The following is a 17,297-nucleotide window of genomic DNA, read 5'->3' as shown; positions in this document are numbered from 1 at the left end:
AATATCAGTAGACGCATAAATTTACATAGTCAAACAAACGCCTTCTTGACTTGAAGGAATTTCCCTCAGTTTTGACTTTACCACATAAATCGCGTTTCCACTTCCAACCAAAAAAAAAAAAAGAGGGAAGAAGAAAAAGAAGGTGATGAATAAATAACCAAACTTAATGTTCTCCCATCTTGGTTCCCCTTCAACTTCATCATATTTAACCCTACCTTGCATGCTTCGGCAACGCATCACCGAAAACAACGTAGTTGCAATAATGTTAAATCACATTCTTGTCCTACTCTTCATCTCCCTTTGCTCCCTCCCTCTCACGGCGAGCTTCTCGAGCAACGACACCGATCACGAGGCCCTCCTCGCGTTCAAGACGGCGACCAACGACCCTTCAAGCTCCCTGAGCTCATGGAACTCATCCCTCCCCTTCTGCAGATGGCGCGGCATCACTTGCAGCACCACGCGCCGGCGAGTCACCGGACTTAACCTGGCCAACCTCACCCTCTCCGGCTCCATCTCCCCCCACGTCGGAAACCTCAGCTTCCTCAGATTCTTGAACCTCAACAACAACTCCTACGCCGGCAGCCTCCCCCCCGAGCTCGGCCGCCTCACCAGAATCCAACACATCTCACTCAGCAACAACTTGTTTGAGGGCGAGCTCCCTGCCAGCCTATCAAACTGCAGCAATCTCCTCTCCCTCGTAGTCTCCTACAACAGATTAGGCGGCGCGCTGCCATTGGAGCTCGGCTCCCTCTCCAGGCTCGAGCTGCTCGCGATCAGCAGGAACGCCTTCAGTGGCTCCATCCCTACCACTCTAGGCAACCTGTCTTCCCTCGTGAGGCTATACTGCGGCTCAAACGGTCTTGCAGGCGGCCTCCCCGCCTCTTTGGGCCGCCTCTCGAGGCTGCAGCTTCTTGCATTTGGAGAGAACATGATCGCAGGGCTGATCCCACCCTCAGTTTTCAACCTCTCCAAGATTACAGTCTTTGATCTTGCAGCCAACCAGATCAGGGGCTCTCTGCCTTCCAACTTAGGCATTGTTTTCCCCAATCTTGAGTTCTTCAGCGTGGGTATAAACATGCTACAAGGCTCGATCCCGCCCTCGTTCTCAAACGCTACGAGCTTGGGATACATACATGTTGGATACAATCAGTTCACAGGGGAGGTGCCTAGCTTCATGAAGCTGAATAAGCTCACGTTGTTGGGAATCTTTTGGGGAGGGGAGGAGCAGAGGATTTGAGCTTCGTCGCCTCATTGAAGAACGCTACAAACTTAGCTAGTTTAGGCCTAGATGGAAACAGCTTTGGTGGGGTGCTGCCTCCTGCATTTTGGAACCTCTCCACCACCATTTCAAGGATGTTCTTGAGCCAGAATCAGATCTCCGGCACTATTCCAGACGACATGGGGAAGTTTGTCGAGCTGCAGGATCTAAGGGTGAACAATAACAGATTCTTAGGCATGATCCCTTCTAGCATAGGACGCCTTCGAAATCTGCAGTTCTTGGACTTGTCTGGCAACGATTTCTCGAGCAGAATCCCCTCTACTATTGGAAATTTGAGCCTTCTGCTTTATATGTATCTCTCTTACAACAATCTTGGCAGTTTTATACCATCAAGTATTGGGAATTGCCAGAAGCTGTTGGAGTTGAATCTATCTCGGAACGGTTTGACTGGTTCTCTACCTAAAGAAGTTGTGAGCATTCCCTCATTGAGAAGCATGGATCTTTCTCAAAACCAGCTGAACAGCACTCTTCCTGCAGAGATTGGAAGCCTGAAGAATCTCGAGTACTTCAATGTTTCAAGAAACGGACTCGTTGGCAGTGTGCCTAACAGCGTTGGTGGCTGCGTGAAGCTGGAGTTCCTCGACTTGCAAGGGAATTCCCTCCGAGGGAATATCCCTTCAAGCCTCAGCGCATTGAGGGGCCTTCGAGTTCTAGACCTTTCGCGCAACAGATTTGATGGCCTCGTCCCAGAGTACTTGGCAGAGTTCACCTTGTTAGCCTTGAACCTCTCGTTCAATGATCTTGAAGGCGCGTTGCCTCAAGGTGGCGTGTTCAATAATGCAAGCGCAGTTTCAGTAGCCGGGAACCCTAAGCTCTGCGGAGGCGTGCCTGAGCTCAGACTACCAAAATGCAATCTCAAACACCACAAGAAGTCGAACTTGAAGTTGAAGATAGTGATGATCTCTACTACATTAGCATTAGCTGTCATTGTTGGTGGTGCTCTTGTCTTCTTTTGTCTGAAGAGAAGGAGGCCTCCGCCTCCGTCTAATCCATTTGCCAATACTCTGCTGCAAGTGTCGTACCAGACGCTCTCCCAAGCCACGGGCGGATTTTCAGAGGAGAGCTTACTCGGTGCTGGCAGCTACGGAGCAGTGTACAGAGGAGCTCTTGGAGAAGACGAGAAGCTCGTTGCGGTGAAAGTGTTGAACCTTTCGCAGCGTGGAGCTGTGAGAAGCTTCGTAGCTGAGTGTGAGGCGTTGAGAAACATCAGGCACCGGAATCTTGTCAAAGTAGTCACGGCTTGCTCCGGCTTTGATCTGCAGGGGAATGACTTCAAGGCCTTGGTTTATGAGTTCATGCCTAATGGCAGCCTCGACGACTGGCTGCACCCGGATCCAGACGAAGAGGATCAGAGACGAGGGCGAGCCAGGAGACTAGGCCTAGCTCAGAGGGTCAGCATTGCCATAGATGTTGCATGTGCAGTTGATTATCTGCACCAGCAATGTGCAGAGCCTATCATCCATTGTGACATCAAGCCGAGCAACGTCCTACTAGACGATGACCTAGTCGGGCACGTGGGCGATTTCGGGCTTGCAAGATTCCTCACTAAAGCTACAACACATCAACAGAGTTCTAGCCTGATCAGAGGCACCATTGGCTACACTGCTCCAGGTACTGCCACTCAAATCCAGCTATAGCAAAAACTCTTTTGTTTTGACGGCTGATTCATGTCCTCTGCATCGCAGAATACGGGTTTGGAGGCGAGCCAACAACGTGTGGTGATGTGTACAGCTTCGGAATCCTGCTGTTGGAGATGTTCAGTGGCAGAAGGCCAACAGATGAGATGTTCAGAGATGGATTTGGGATTCATAGCTTTGTTGGGAACTGTCTGGTCGAGGAAGCTAAGGAGGTCGTAGATCCTTGGCTCTTGAGAGAAATGGAAGATGCAGTGAGATTCAGCATTGGTGATGGAGATCAAAGCTTCATGGAACAGCATAAGCTTAGACAGTTAGTGTTTGAGGTTCTTAACGTTGGAGTTGCTTGCTCGGTCGACTCGGCCAAGGAGAGGATGACCATTTCTGATGCGGTTGGTAGGTTGCAGTCCATCAGAGACTGTGTTGCAAACGGGCGATGATATCGTCGGGGATGCCACATCGGATCCACGCCTCCGAGTGTGGAATGATAGCCCCATGTGTTATATTAGGTGTAGACTTAGGGGATGTATTTAATTCGGATTTTAAAAAATCTTCAATTATAACTCTTAAATATCCATCGAATCTGGTGATATTGAAAATTTGTAGGATTCTAATATATCATGAATTTTATTGGATTCTTAAGGCCTAATATAAATATAAAACTCCTCCAGAAATCATTGTGCATCTCTCCAAACTCATCTACAAACTCGTTCTGTTTGTGGAGTCCTGCGGCGGCTGTTGCAACAGAATCTTTTGATACAAAACCAAGATGAAATGGGTAAATTATCTAAACCATATGGAGGCATCGGTGAATGTTTCTCAAGAACAATCAAAGAAGAAGGTTTTGGTTCAAATGTAATAATATCGCTCTTTGTTTATATTGACCAATACATCTTTCTTAAGATTTAAATTGTTTTCAATTGATTTTTTTAAGTAGCATTCTATCAAGATTCTTTTTCTTCCTCCCCCTCTAATGCTCCTAAATATGAAGTTGATATCAATAATCAAACAATAGACACGCTCTATTGTTTTCAGTTGACTATTATTTTCTAACCATTTCAACATGGTTAGTTGGTTACAGAAAATGGTTTCTATTATTTTTTATTATTATTATTATTTTTTTTTTGTGACATTGGGTTTTTGTTTTGTTATATTTTGTGTTCTATTAACCCATTCGTTTCATCTATCTTTTCATTGACAAATGAACTCAATTGATGGAGCTAGATGCAAGCGAGCAGTATATACAAAGTGGGCAGTTCAACAGCTTGATTGATGTCTACCGGAAGGCTTTGCCGCTTTGACATCTGATGGCATTGATGGACCGTATCGTGAATTCAACATTTTGTGTGTAGAAATCATTGTTTAATGTGGTCTCTACTTTGGAGTGTACAATTCTTTAAAATCTATGAGAATAAAGATAAATTAATCTAATAGAATCTGTTAAACTCTACATAGAATTAAGATAATCCATGGAATTACCTAGGGATGGCAGTGGATCGTGGACCCGGTCTTTTACGGATCTGGATCTCAATTTTTTGGACCCGACGGATCTGGATCTAGATCTGGATCTCAGTTTTGAAAACGGATCTGGATCTGGATCTGGATCTCAGTTTTGAAAACGGATCTGGATCTGGATCTTGAAATTTTAGATCCGGATCCTGCCCAGATCCAACCCGTGGATCCGTTTTATTTTATATATATTTTTTATATTTTATATTTAGTTTACTAATAATATTAACTAAATTAAAAATAATAAATAAATTATATTCAAAAGAATAAAAACTAAAACTAATTAGATAAAAATATTTTGTGTTATATTTTTCATGATGAAAATTAGACGCTGTTGATTTTATGAAATTTTTTTAATTTAATTTAAAAATAGTAGATCCATGGATCTGGACCCGCGGATCTGACGGATCTGGATCTGGATTCAAAATTTTCAGATCCACGGATCTGGATCTGGTATATAAAAACGGATCTGAATATGGTATTGGCCAGACCCGGTCCAGATTCGGCCCAGATCCGGCCCGTTGCCCTCCCTAGAATTACCACAATCTATAAATTATAAAGAAAACAAAATCTTTTAAATTCTTTATTGAATACACCCCGTTAGTTATAGTGTCAGCTAAAATTTCAATTAATACATTATTCACGCCTTATAAATAGATTTAGTGACGGTGCTTAGTCCATTAGTGATTTTCAGCATCATAAAGTGCAATTGGATTTCCACGCGTGATATATAAATTTAATAACTTGAAAAATCACAAATTTCCATTTATTCAAGATGAGTATTATTTTATGTTTGTCCTTAACTTTAGATATATATATAGAAGAAAGTTCAATGGAGAACAGTATATATTCAAAGAACAGAAACCAAATCTCATGCGTTGATCTTATATAATCTATTGATCTTATCTAATCTAACGGTCAGCGTTTGTTCATTTAGTGTTCAACAGTAATTGTGTTGAACATATCCAAAGTTCGAACCCCAAAAACCCCAAAGGTTCAATAAAACATGTTCAATGTTTCTCCATTCTCTACTTATTTGTAATTCTCTATGGAACTTAACTTATGTAGTAACTGAAATTCGTCACTACATCAATATATGAATTTACTTTAAAATGCCATCATACACAATTTCTGGGAATTCATGTAATAACCAAGAAAAGTTTCCATGTGCAAACACATCTCAAACAAACATGAAGCAAACAACTGTTTCCAACAATAACATTAAAAACTCAATGAAGAATATATTGTTCTGTTCATATCATTGATCACATACACATCTATCTATCAAGGTATAAAAAAAAACCAGAAATCTTAGTTCGATAAATAGCAATCCTCGGAGCCTTCCAACGGTTAAAAAAAATCAACTGTATAAGCCTCCTTATTAAGAAGGGAATATAAATTATGAGAAACAAAATCATGTTTTCTTGTAGGAAGACAGAGCACAAACTAATCCAAAGAATAAACGAAACTTTGCACGACGATGTAACAAAATGAGCGCGGACGCACCTTGTTTTTTGTATCTACAGACGAGTAGAGTAGCCTTTCCGGTTGCTTCTACCAAAAATGATTCGAGGGATAAACTGAGGTCGATCATCTCTACTCCGAGACTTGAGATCTTTCTTGTCTTGTATGTCCCACACAACCTTTTTTCTACGCATGAAGTGAAAGCCACTCGGTGTCTAGTCACAATCCAAGCCACAAACTTCCAAAACGACCCCACCTCTTGACAGGAATGGGTTGATGCGGACCCACAACAACGAGAAGATGGAAGCGAGGAGGATAGACCACACGAGGATAATGGTGGGGACCCGGTCTTGTTTCCCCATGAAACCTTTGAGGAAAGGGTATAGATGGACAATCACCCAAATGGCAAAGAACAGCCGGCCAAATAGAGGCCCCCACGACTCGTACCCGTTGTTTATGGCGTTCGAGACCCCAACCACGACTCCGATGATGTTGAGGATCAATAGAGTCAGAGGAGGGATCAATAGAGACGTCCACTTGAAAAGGTAGAGGTCTGAAAACTCTCCATCATCGGCTGCTTTCGAGGTGACGGTGAAGTTTGTGTTCACACCAGCCAAGACTTTGAGCAGACCTTGGAGTAAGGCGAAGAAGTGCGATGAGCAACCACCGATCACCCAAAACTGCTCATTTCTCCACAAGTCATCGATCCCGACTCCTCCCCACTGCATCTCCAGTATGCTTGTTACGGCGATGGATATAAAGAGGCCCATGAAAACTAAACTGGCATAGTTGCTGATCTGCAGAAGGTAAAAGATACTGTTACCACCGGAATTTGGAAAACCGATAAGAATCATAAATGTTTAAACAAATTCGACACGCTGAAACACACCTGTGGGACAATAAATTTCCCAGTTATAAGGCAAACAGCCGGCAAGGTACAATAAGCAATCAAGGGGAGCGACGTCAATGGATAGACGACCGAGTTGATGTATGAGAATCTCTCGAGCGGTTTCAGACCACAGCCATACCCATACCAAATAGGGCAATGCCTACTCAAGAGGATTTCCACCGATCCCAAGGCCCAACGAAGAACCTGGTGCAGACGATCCGAAAGATTGATTGGAGCCGACCCCTTGAATGCGGGTCTTTTTGGTATGCAGTATACTGATCGCCAGCCGTGGCAGTGCATCTTAAACCCAGTCAAGATATCCTCCGTAACGGAACCATAAATCCATCCAACCTGGTGAATATAGAATGGTTAGAATTTATGCTTCAAGTCAACGAAAAGGTACCAGATAAGTATACAAACCTCTTTTCCCCATTCTGTTTTATCTTCATAACCACAGCTAATGACATGGATAGCTTCTTTCAAGAGCGATGCAGATGACGCTCCATGAGGAACACCACCGTTTTCTAAAAGTGTTGAGGCGATAAAAACAGGTGATTGCCCGAATTTCTTCTCAAACTTGATCTGGGGCATGAGGGATGATTTTTCGCTGTCGATTCCTGCCAGCAGAAAAGAGGAGAAGAAATGAGCACGTCATTATGAAATGAAAAACATAATTTATCATTATCTCTACTCATCTCTACTAAAACTAGATATGAAATTCAGTATTGGTGAACTCTTTCAAGTTTTTATTTTCTCACCTTCGATTCCTTCCTCGATATTTTCCAGAGCATGAATCTGAGGTGAAAGTTCCTTGCTTTTAGTCTTTTTCTTACTCTCCTTTGACTTCCCTTTCTTGCCCTTCCTTTTCGATCCAAAGCAGCAGCAACACAGCTTCGGCAAACAATTGCATGTTTTGCCAGGGGGTTTCGCCTTCTTGGGGGCATCATATCCGTACAGGGCCTGTCTCCGAAAGACACATCCAGTTCCCACATAAATTGGACCTTGGATCCCATCGAGCCCCTTCATGTTTATCTGTTAGCAATTAAGATAGTATTAGCCTTTTTACAATGTCATTAACAAAGCCATATTACAGGCCTAAACCACTCTGATGACTTGTAACTTTACTCTGAGAACGAACTCCACATACATCAAAAAAGACAACGTTGCGATTCGAATATCGATCATGCCTATCAATTCCATCGAATCTTTGAGGAAATTGCACATAGCATATCTTCTTTCCAGATTGTGGATCCATCATGAAACACATAGCTTCCCTAAGGGCCTTGCTGTTATTTATGTAGTGATCACAATCGACATTGAGTAGGTAAGGAGCATTTGAAATGACAGCTGACACTCGTATCTGGAAGCAAACGAGAAATTTGTATATTAGATGGTTGTCTCAAACAGGAATTCCAAGTAAATAGAGAAGAAGAGTTTACCAAAGAATTCATAGCACCGGCTTTCTTGTGATGATCATATCCAGGCCTCTTCTCACGAGAAACATAAATAAGGCGAGGCAACTCGTTCCCTTCAATATCACGGACACCGTTTTGACCTAAGAAAACCTGTCGTGCAGAGAACATAGATAGTCAAGCAACGGATGTTCTGACAGCAGAATAGCACCAAAGCACATGTTCACCAACCTGAATCATTCCAGGATGATCTCTGACGTTATTTCCGGGCCACAGAGTTCCATCTTGCATCGTCCATCCCTCCTCGGGAACCTTTTGTGCCATGGCAACCAACGCATTTATTCGAACTCTGAACTCTTCATATTCTCTCTGCATTAGCATAAAGATATCAGTCATGAAAGCTGAGATCCAAAACTGATGCAATATATAATAACAGAGGAAAGGAAAAATTCAAGAAAGAAAGTATATGCGGTGTGGCACCTTCATTGCACGACGTTCCCTCACGAATGTCGGTTCTACTTTGTCTCTCAAGTAGTCAACCTTTTGAGCAAAGTACCATTCAGGAGCCCGAGGCTCGATTTTAAATTTTTTGCAGAATGGGACCCATTTCCTGGCAAACTCAGAGGTCTCAGAAAGAGCTTCAAAAGTAAGCATAGCAGCACCATCATCAGAGACATAGCACGCAACCTTGTCGATTGGGTAATCCACAGCAAGAATTGATAGAACTGTGTTTGCAGTAATAAGCGGAGGTTCCTTCATTGGGTCCACCGTACTAACAAATATGTCCACAGAAGCTAGCTCTGAGGGTTTTCCTTCTTTTTCATACCTGTTAGTAAATCAAACATGCAGAAGCTCAGAATACAATCATGGACGAGCATATTGAGAGTAGACGGAACAGAGAAGTATATACCTCAGTGAGAGCCTATCCAGGTACGTCTCTCGCTTAATGGGGGACCACTTTGGGAACTGGTCAAATATCCATGATACAGCAAACCATATCTCGCATATAATTGACGTTAGCCACAACCCGTAGGCGTCATTGACAGGGTTAAGAATTCTATAGTGAAAGAACAGTCCAAGAATAACAATCCGAAGCAGAATGACCATTCTGTAAGGATTTATCTTGCTTGAAGGTATTGGTAGCTTCCTCGAGAGCGGTTGCCTGCCTTCATCCATCCTGCAACATATTTACAAAAAATTAGGAAATCATACCGTGGATTAATTTCCTTCACCACAATATATTCAAGCACATCCTCTGTGCTTCATCTCCTACTCTCTGTTGGCAATGACTACTAACAGCATTAGTAATAGATTTTATTTGCTTGGTACAGATCGACCTAGAAGCAACAAGCTTTTATTCTACTTAACATCAAACGCCATTACACTTCATGAAAGTACAGAATAGTTGTTTCATAAACTTAACAATTAGCTTAGTCATACCGTAGATACTACGAAAATAACTATTAAACATCCACCGAGTCTCAAAATACAGCATACAAAGAAGGCAACAGAGAGAATGGACCTACTTGGGAAGATCAGGATCGTCAAAATCATCTCCGTCTAAACCACCTTTATCTCCTTGGTGCTTAACCACTTGAAGTTTTTCGTTCTGCTTTCTCTTCCACTCCTCCATCCTCTCCTTCCACGCAACAGTGCCATAACCATAGACTGCCAAGTCCTTCTTAGGATCCATCGGTCGTGGTGGCACTACAATGTCGGAGGCACATTTAACCACCGATAAAGAACAACAAAGCAACTACACAGCAAACCCAGAAAATAATCAAACTCACGTGTCATGGAGGAATCAGTATATGGCACAGGATGGACTCGTTTCCCACGGCTCATAAAAGGCGGGACAATAAGCGCGTGCTTGTCAGCTGAAATTGCGTCATCCTTCACCAAGACGAACATTTTCTTTAAACAATTGAATCAGATGTTAAAGAAACGCCAAAAGCAAAATCGGGATTGGGAATCTACCTCTTGACCATAAGTAAGAAGCGGAATCTCCGAGTTAACAGCTGAAGCATCCAACTCTGAGGAATTAGTGATTCCAGAAGCAGTGCGGCCAATGTGATGCCGGCCAGAGAGAGCTGCCTCGGCAACCTGATGAGGATAGCCATTGTACTCGAACTCATTATCCAAATCATCGAATTCATCCTCATCTTCATCTCCATCAACTCGAGGACTCCCTGAAAATTAGGGCAGCTCAACTACATTATCATCAAAAGGACCTGCGAAGCAGCATAAACAGCAGGAAGGCGTCACCTTACCTTTGATGCGCTTGAATCGTGTTTTGCACTGAGGACAGGCTTGATTCCCCTCTCTTCTCTCATATTCATAACAAGGTCTACACACGGGGAATGCACATTCGTTGCAGGCGATAAACGGCTCCCCATCGACAGTTACTTCAATCTCATCACCACAAATCTGGCAGATCTGCCCGCTCAACTCCTTTACAGAAGTCACCTACCGACAACAAATAAATTGATTTCATGGCCTCGAATCAGATCAAACAAGCTCTCAATAATAAAACCTAGTTCAAACTTGAAATCGAAATCACTGAGATTCATAAGCAAGCTCACATAAATTCAAAAGGGGAAACCGTCGGTGGCTAAAAACAAGCAACAATGAAACTGAAGAGCAATAAAATTTACTTTAAAGGAAACTATTTAGGCCTTAAATTGCCCAAAGCAGCACAAATTTTCCTTTATCAAACTACCAAACAATAAATCCACTCAATCCAGACCAAAAAGGCAGTCAACCTCAAGAAATTAATGAAGAAAACAGAAAAAGTTCCAAACTTGAACAATACTTCATGCAACACTGAAAACCAAAATCAATTGAGAAATTAATGGAATATATAAACAATGGAGAAGCATATATGGATTTGAGCACTCACTCTTCCAATCTCATCAGCATTGATGAGCACAAACTCATTCCTGTTGTGTGAGCCAGCAACAAGCCTCCCTTTAGTATCCATCCAAATTTAAAAGAATTTTCCCCAAAAAATTCCCCTTATCTCAACTCGCACCGCTTCAAAATCAATATCAAGAGAGAGAACGAAGAGAGAGAGTTCCTCGCGCAACGCCCATTGCACACGTTAAAGGAAGAAATGCACGGGGTTTCCACTGTTACTTTTTCTTCCCTCTCTTCAACATTAAAATCCTTGGCAATAAACTATCAACTCAAAAATGCGGAAACAATTCAACTGAAAAAAAATTCCACGGATTAACAGTCTGCGGAGACGACACTATTCTAAAATTCAGTGAAGGGGAAATGTGGGTTTTACTTTTGAGAGAGAGAGAGAGAGGTTAATTGGTTTGGTTTCTTTCTCTCTCTTGATTCTTTCCTTGAGAGAAACCCCAGTTAAGAGATAAAGGGTCTCTCCCCCCTTTTAGTAATTTTATCTTAGTGTTTGTGAGCTGTGGGCATCACTGTGTGGATCAGAGAATCAAATGCCCAACCGGTGGTTGAAGAAGGGATCGACAAAGACAAAAAACATTGTTTTATAAATTCTTTATAATTTCTTTAAAGAAAAAAGAAGAGAGAGAGGGAGGGATAATAATGTGGTCGTAGTAATAAAAGAGAAAGAGCAATCGAAGGTCCAACGCGTAACGCACAAGTGAGAGAGATTATCGATGTTTGGATCGGAAGCTGTAAAAGAATTTTGTAAAATGTGAGAAAGAGAGGTTTCTTTTCTCCAGATACTGGGTGGGCCGGGGCGGCGGCGGTGGTGTAGAGGTCGCGATTCCGCCGCGGTGGCGGCGGCGCTTGAGATTGGGAGAAGGGGTATTTAGGTGATTTTGTTGCCTTTTTGTTGTTTTCCAAAGAAAAATAATAGTAAAAGGAATAACCGGATATTTCAGCTTGAGATTTTCTTTGGGTTTTAGATCGTTTCTTGTGATTATATTCGTTTCCTTTATTTATCTATTATAACTATTTTGATTGACATGGAATTGAAATTTTTAGATGTGATACTATAATTTTTAAGTTTAAGTTTTTTAAACTTTTGATGTCACGTTAATTTCAACTTAATCTGAAAAAATAAAATTCATTAATATTCTATTAATTTACAGCTAATTAACACCTTTTAAAATGTAGTGTTAATAGTGGTAAAATATATACACTTGGAATCTAATTAATGGAATGTAAATATCGATATTTGAAATTGAGGATCTCTTATAAAAGTTTGATGACGATTGTTGATGTAATTTGTGTTCCTTTCTTACACGATTTTGGTGCTCCATGGAGTGTTAGAGAAAAAAACTTATTGTTTTAGTATTTTATAATTTTTTATGAATATATTTAAAGTATTTTTTTTATGAATGAATATATTTGAAGTTGATAGAACTTATTTATTGTAATAAAGTAGTATAATACTGTACATAACATAACCATATTTGTATGCATGGGAGACAACTGTAACATTTTAGCTTAAAACACAGAGTACAGTATTAAGGGGGGTGTATTCGTTGTGGATTTCCACAGACTTTAAAAAGTCCATGGAATTTAAATTCCATGGAATTCACATAGATTCCATACGACTTTCAAAGAATTCGTGGTTGGATTTCACCCCGATTTTCACTGATTTTCGAAGAATTTAGGGGATAATTCTGGAATTGAAATCCATGATGCCAATGCCCGCTGAGTCCCAGCACCGCTGGAAACCCAGCGAGCGCTGGGAATCCAGCGAGTTCTGGAAACCCAGCTAGCGCTGGGTTCCAGCGAGGCGGCTTTTTCTCTTCTTCAGCTTCTGGATATAGTAAGGGATTGACTCTTCTTCTGTTGGGTCAGAAAAACGAGGGGGAACTCATGAGAGTAGCACCGTGGAGCCAGTACCAGTTGGCATCATGTATATTTTCTTTCATATTCTTTTTGCATCTTTGCTTGTTAGTTTTTTTTTATTAATCAATCAAATCGAGTTAAAATTTGAGTAGCTTACCAGTTGAGTTTAATTGACCATGTAAATTTTGGTTTTGATTTTGTTCAGCATTTGCAACCCACCGGAATTTGCAGAGCTTTGATACATGAGTTGTATTGTTCTACTGTTTATTGTTCTAATCAAGAATCTGGGAGAAGTAATTTAGAAAGAACTCGAGTTGAGAATTTAATTTTGCACAGGGATCAATTCTCTCTCAAACTATGAACAAAGAAACTTGATTCTAAAAGCAAACCACTGCAAAAAGAAAACAAAATTGCAGCTTAACCAGAAAAAAGAAGTGCGTTGATGTCAACCTAGGTTTCCTTGTTAAATCGTACCTCATCTCCTACATCAGCTAGAACATATTCCTACATAATCTTTGGCCCTGTGAAACTGAAATCAGCGAGTGAAACATCATTTTTGAACTTGGGAAGAATCGGCTTGTCCGCGGGTGCGCCTCCTTTGTGTGCTTTGGTCGCGCTGCCGCTGGACATGAAAACTCTTCTCCTCTCAAAGTGGGACCAACTCAAAACCAAGAAGTTTTGCCGGAGCCTGTAGATATTGATGAGAGTAAAGATCAAACCCAGCGAGCGCTGGATATTGATGAGAGTAAAGATCAAACCCAGCGAGCGCTGGAGTTCCGGCGCTCGCTGGCTTCTTGGCCGCGGGCGCTGAAACTCAGCGCTCGCTCAAAACTCCATGGATTTCAATTCTCGTGGTTCTTGGCCTGATTTCGTCGTGTGTATTTTTTGGATGAAATCCATGAAAGTCATTCCGGATTTGAAATCAATGGAATAACGAATACACCTATATTTGTATGGATTTTAAAAAGTCTGAAACGAATACACCCAGATTTATATGGACTTTTAAAAGTCTTGAACGAATACACCCAGATTTCTGTAGACTTTTAAAAGTCTTGAACGAATACACCCAGACTTTTAAAATCCATAGAAATCCATTAAATTCCACAACGAATACACCCCCCTAAATTATAGTAGTAATATATAAAACAGAAAAAAACTCATTGCAAGAGGGAAACAATGAATTTGGGCTTGTTTTATTTATTTACGGAATAAATATCAGATTAGAAATTCGGGTAGTGTCTTACTTTCTGGTAGTTACAATATTTGAGATAATAACGTAATCCTTATAAAAAAAATAATAAAAAAAAGAACGATGGATATAATGATCAAATTTTATTTTGCATAAAGCAAAATTGTAAGGGTCAAGCTAAATCGTGTACAAAAAGAAGGAAATTATGTGAAACTTGAAATTTCTTTTCAGATAACTAAAAATAAATAAAGGGTTACAGTTGTGAAACTGAAAAATCGCCATGAAACATCACTTTATCTTCCTTTTTTTTCTTTGTTTTGACCAAGCTACTAATGGAAAAAATAAAATAAAGGACGAAAGGAAGTAGGCGGTTTCTCGATTTTAAAATTATGTCTTTCGTATTCTAATCATAAATTTCTTATAGTAAGATTAATTAATTTTTTAATTAGAAATATCAAAATGCGTATAATATGATGGATTTAAACCTAGTTATTTAACGTTAAACATTAATCCAGTATATTACAAAGTCTACAAACGTACATACTCCCTCCGTCCACGAAATGAGTACCCATTTGGGGGTGGCACGGGTTTTAAGAAATTGATTAAGTGTGTGTGAGTGGAATAAGGGACCCACTTTTATTGTGAGTGGGATGTGTGGGGTACACTTACCAAAAAAGGAAATGGGTACTCATTTGGTGGACGGACCAAAAAGGAAATATGAGTACTCATTTCGTGGACGGAGGGAGTAATATATTTTTGTATTTTAATACCTACAAAATTATTACTGACAAATGTGAATTTTTTTAAAATTCATTTATTATATAAAAATCTCAATAGAAAATAACTAAGATTTTTATTTCTTGAAGTATAAATGAATTATTCTTATCAAAATACATGAAATCTCGTATAATTTTGAAATAAATTAAATTTTATTTTGGAAATATATGAAATCTTAATTTTATAGTGTATTTTTTTTTCATTTTGCAAGACAAAAATATTAAAGAACACTTGCAATTTTTTTTTTTGAGAGGTTTTCTAAACTACCCCACTTTGTGAATGTATATACCAAATGGTTAATAGTGTTTTATGTTCCAAATTTTCAGAGGTTTGCATAAAATGTTCTGAACTTTCATTTTCTCCTAATAAACCCCGAAGTTTCAGTTTTTTCCATAAAATGTCCCGATATATAAAATTCGGTGACGAAAAGATGATTTATCTCGCCGAATGAAATACTTTGGGGACCGTTATTGTTGGAAAACTCATATTAGGAACTAACATTGTTGGAAAACGTTGAAAGTTCGGAGTTTTATGTCATATTTTTGTCTTCGAATTTTGTATAGTGGGACATTTTATGGAGAAAAACTAAAAGTTCGGGGTTTATTATGGAGAAAATCGAATTTCCTATCCATTTTATCATAGTGAATTAATGACCCAAATCAAATTATATGGAGATCATCCGTAATTGTTTCCCTTGCAATTCATACGTTTTTCTTATTACGAATTATATTCTATGCACGAATCCGAAGTTCTTTTGTTACGAATTATGTTCTGATTAGACAAATTTCAAGTGACAAGATCAACTAAGATCTAATGGAGATGATTTATTCCTATTTTGTACACTTAAAAGTGTTCTTATTTTAGCTCACCCATACTATTAAATACTCCCTCCGTCCCAATAAAAGTGGCCACATTTCCTTTTTGGGTGTCCCATTAAAAGTGGCTACTTTCTAAAAATGGCAAAAGTTTACTTTAATTAAGTCAACAATTACTCACTAATTTGGTCAACAATTGTAGGCCACTTTCTAAAAATGTCAAAATTACTTTAATTAAGTCAACAATTACTCACTAATTTGGTCAACAATTGTAGGCCACACTTTATTAAAACATATAACACTCAATTTCTTAATCTCCGTGCCCAAAAAAAAGTGGCCACTTTTATTGGGACGGAGGGAGTAACTTAATTGGATATAGAACGGCGAATTGGCGATTTGAAAAAATAGGTATCTTTTATATATACATTTAAATAAATGGGTAATTTTATAGGAAGAGTCTATCCTACACCCCTGCGTACTGCGCCTTCATAATAGGACAAAAAGACAAGTGGTCCTCAACAAATTTTCCAAATATCAAATTAACCCCAACAATCTTTTCAATAAAACAAAACCCCATACAAAATTCAAAATTAGCCAGAAATTCCTTAGATAAATTTCTATAAAACATGCATTAAACATAATATGGCCCAACATGCTTCCGTACAACTTCAAAATAATTCAAAACCAAAATCCACAGTATACCTTTCGTCGAGTGGTCACCTTCAGGAGTTTTATCGCGTTTTACGGACTTCTTGCTTCCTTAGCCCTCGTCCAACCACGCACTCGCAAGAGATGGTTGCAACCCTCCTTCACTGTGTCTCGTCGTTAAATATTTTTGTGGATAAATGGAAAGAAAATATTTTTACTAAACCGGAAATTGGGCTAAAATCAAATCGTTAAAAGAGGAATTATAAAATATTTATTTTATTTCATAATAATCTCCCTAAGGGAGGAGACTAACTTGTTTAGCTACTCATAGTAGCTAATTCTTGTGTACATAAAAATAAAAAAAACTAAAACTTAAAACGAAAACTTTGAAAACAAAATTTAAAATTACAAAAGATAAATTCTAGATAGAGAAAGTGGTGTGTGAAAATGTTGTGAATTTTCCGATGCCTTCTTCTCTCCAGCACTTGTGATTTTATAGAGGTCTGATACCCTCTATTATTGCTTGGTGGTTGGCCTCGGATGCTATCTTCGTGGCCAGCTTGCTTGAAATTGACAGCCACCTTCTTTTGTTGGCCATTATTGCCGACACTTGTTGGTGTTGTCACATGCGCTGGGCCCTTGCTTTATCGCTTTGTGATAATGCTGGTAGGGGCCGGCTGCTTTCTTTCCACTCATATTTGTCCTGGAGCGCTGAGTGGTCCTCTTGTCATTCCACCCACTTTTGTCGTTTCTTTTGTGGGTGCGATCCTTGCTGTGAATCACATGATTCACTCTGCTCTGTCGGCCACCTTACTTTTTTGGTGCCCGAGGTGTCATTCCCTTTGGAGTCTGATGCTTATCATGTTCATCAGACCGGAACCTCCTTTTATCCGGCT

At 39.9% G+C, this 17,297-nt stretch overlaps 4 protein-coding genes across 4 annotated transcripts in view; 2 read left to right on the top strand and 2 right to left on the bottom strand.

Moving 5' to 3' along the window:
• Window positions 1-17,297, bottom strand: part of LOC130992384 (T-complex protein 1 subunit beta-like) — a 629,300-nt gene that overhangs the window by 246,450 nt on the left and 365,553 nt on the right. The window lies entirely within an intron of this gene.
• Window positions 77-1,237, top strand: LOC130992951 (putative receptor-like protein kinase At3g47110). The gene has a single exon (XM_057917677.1). It carries the CDS (start codon window positions 167-169, stop codon window positions 1,235-1,237), a length of 1,071 nt encoding a protein of 356 aa, XP_057773660.1. The 5' UTR covers window positions 77-166.
• On the top strand, window positions 1,214-3,542 carry LOC130992232 (putative receptor-like protein kinase At3g47110). Its single transcript, XM_057916787.1, has 2 exons — window positions 1,214-2,890; window positions 2,965-3,542. The coding sequence occupies exons 1-2, from the start codon at window positions 1,354-1,356 to the stop codon at window positions 3,351-3,353; spliced, it is 1,926 nt and encodes a 641-aa protein (XP_057772770.1). The 5' UTR covers window positions 1,214-1,353; the 3' UTR covers window positions 3,354-3,542.
• Window positions 5,614-11,668, bottom strand: LOC130992096 (cellulose synthase A catalytic subunit 2 [UDP-forming]-like). The gene is made up of 14 exons (XM_057916589.1): window positions 11,087-11,668; window positions 10,458-10,653; window positions 10,165-10,376; window positions 9,978-10,080; window positions 9,714-9,894; window positions 9,098-9,364; window positions 8,668-9,013; window positions 8,419-8,556; window positions 8,215-8,340; window positions 7,923-8,135; window positions 7,534-7,807; window positions 7,196-7,392; window positions 6,776-7,126; window positions 5,614-6,683 (listed from the first exon to the last, which is right to left on the bottom strand). Exons 1-14 carry the CDS (start codon window positions 11,165-11,167, stop codon window positions 6,102-6,104), a joined length of 3,267 nt encoding a protein of 1,088 aa, XP_057772572.1. The 5' UTR covers window positions 11,168-11,668; the 3' UTR covers window positions 5,614-6,101.

Source organism: Salvia miltiorrhiza, chromosome 1 (genome assembly GCF_028751815.1).
Source record: "Salvia miltiorrhiza cultivar Shanhuang (shh) chromosome 1, IMPLAD_Smil_shh, whole genome shotgun sequence".
Lineage (NCBI taxonomy): Eukaryota > Viridiplantae > Streptophyta > Magnoliopsida > Lamiales > Lamiaceae > Salvia > Salvia miltiorrhiza.
This window is presented reverse-complemented; position numbering and strand designations above follow the sequence as displayed.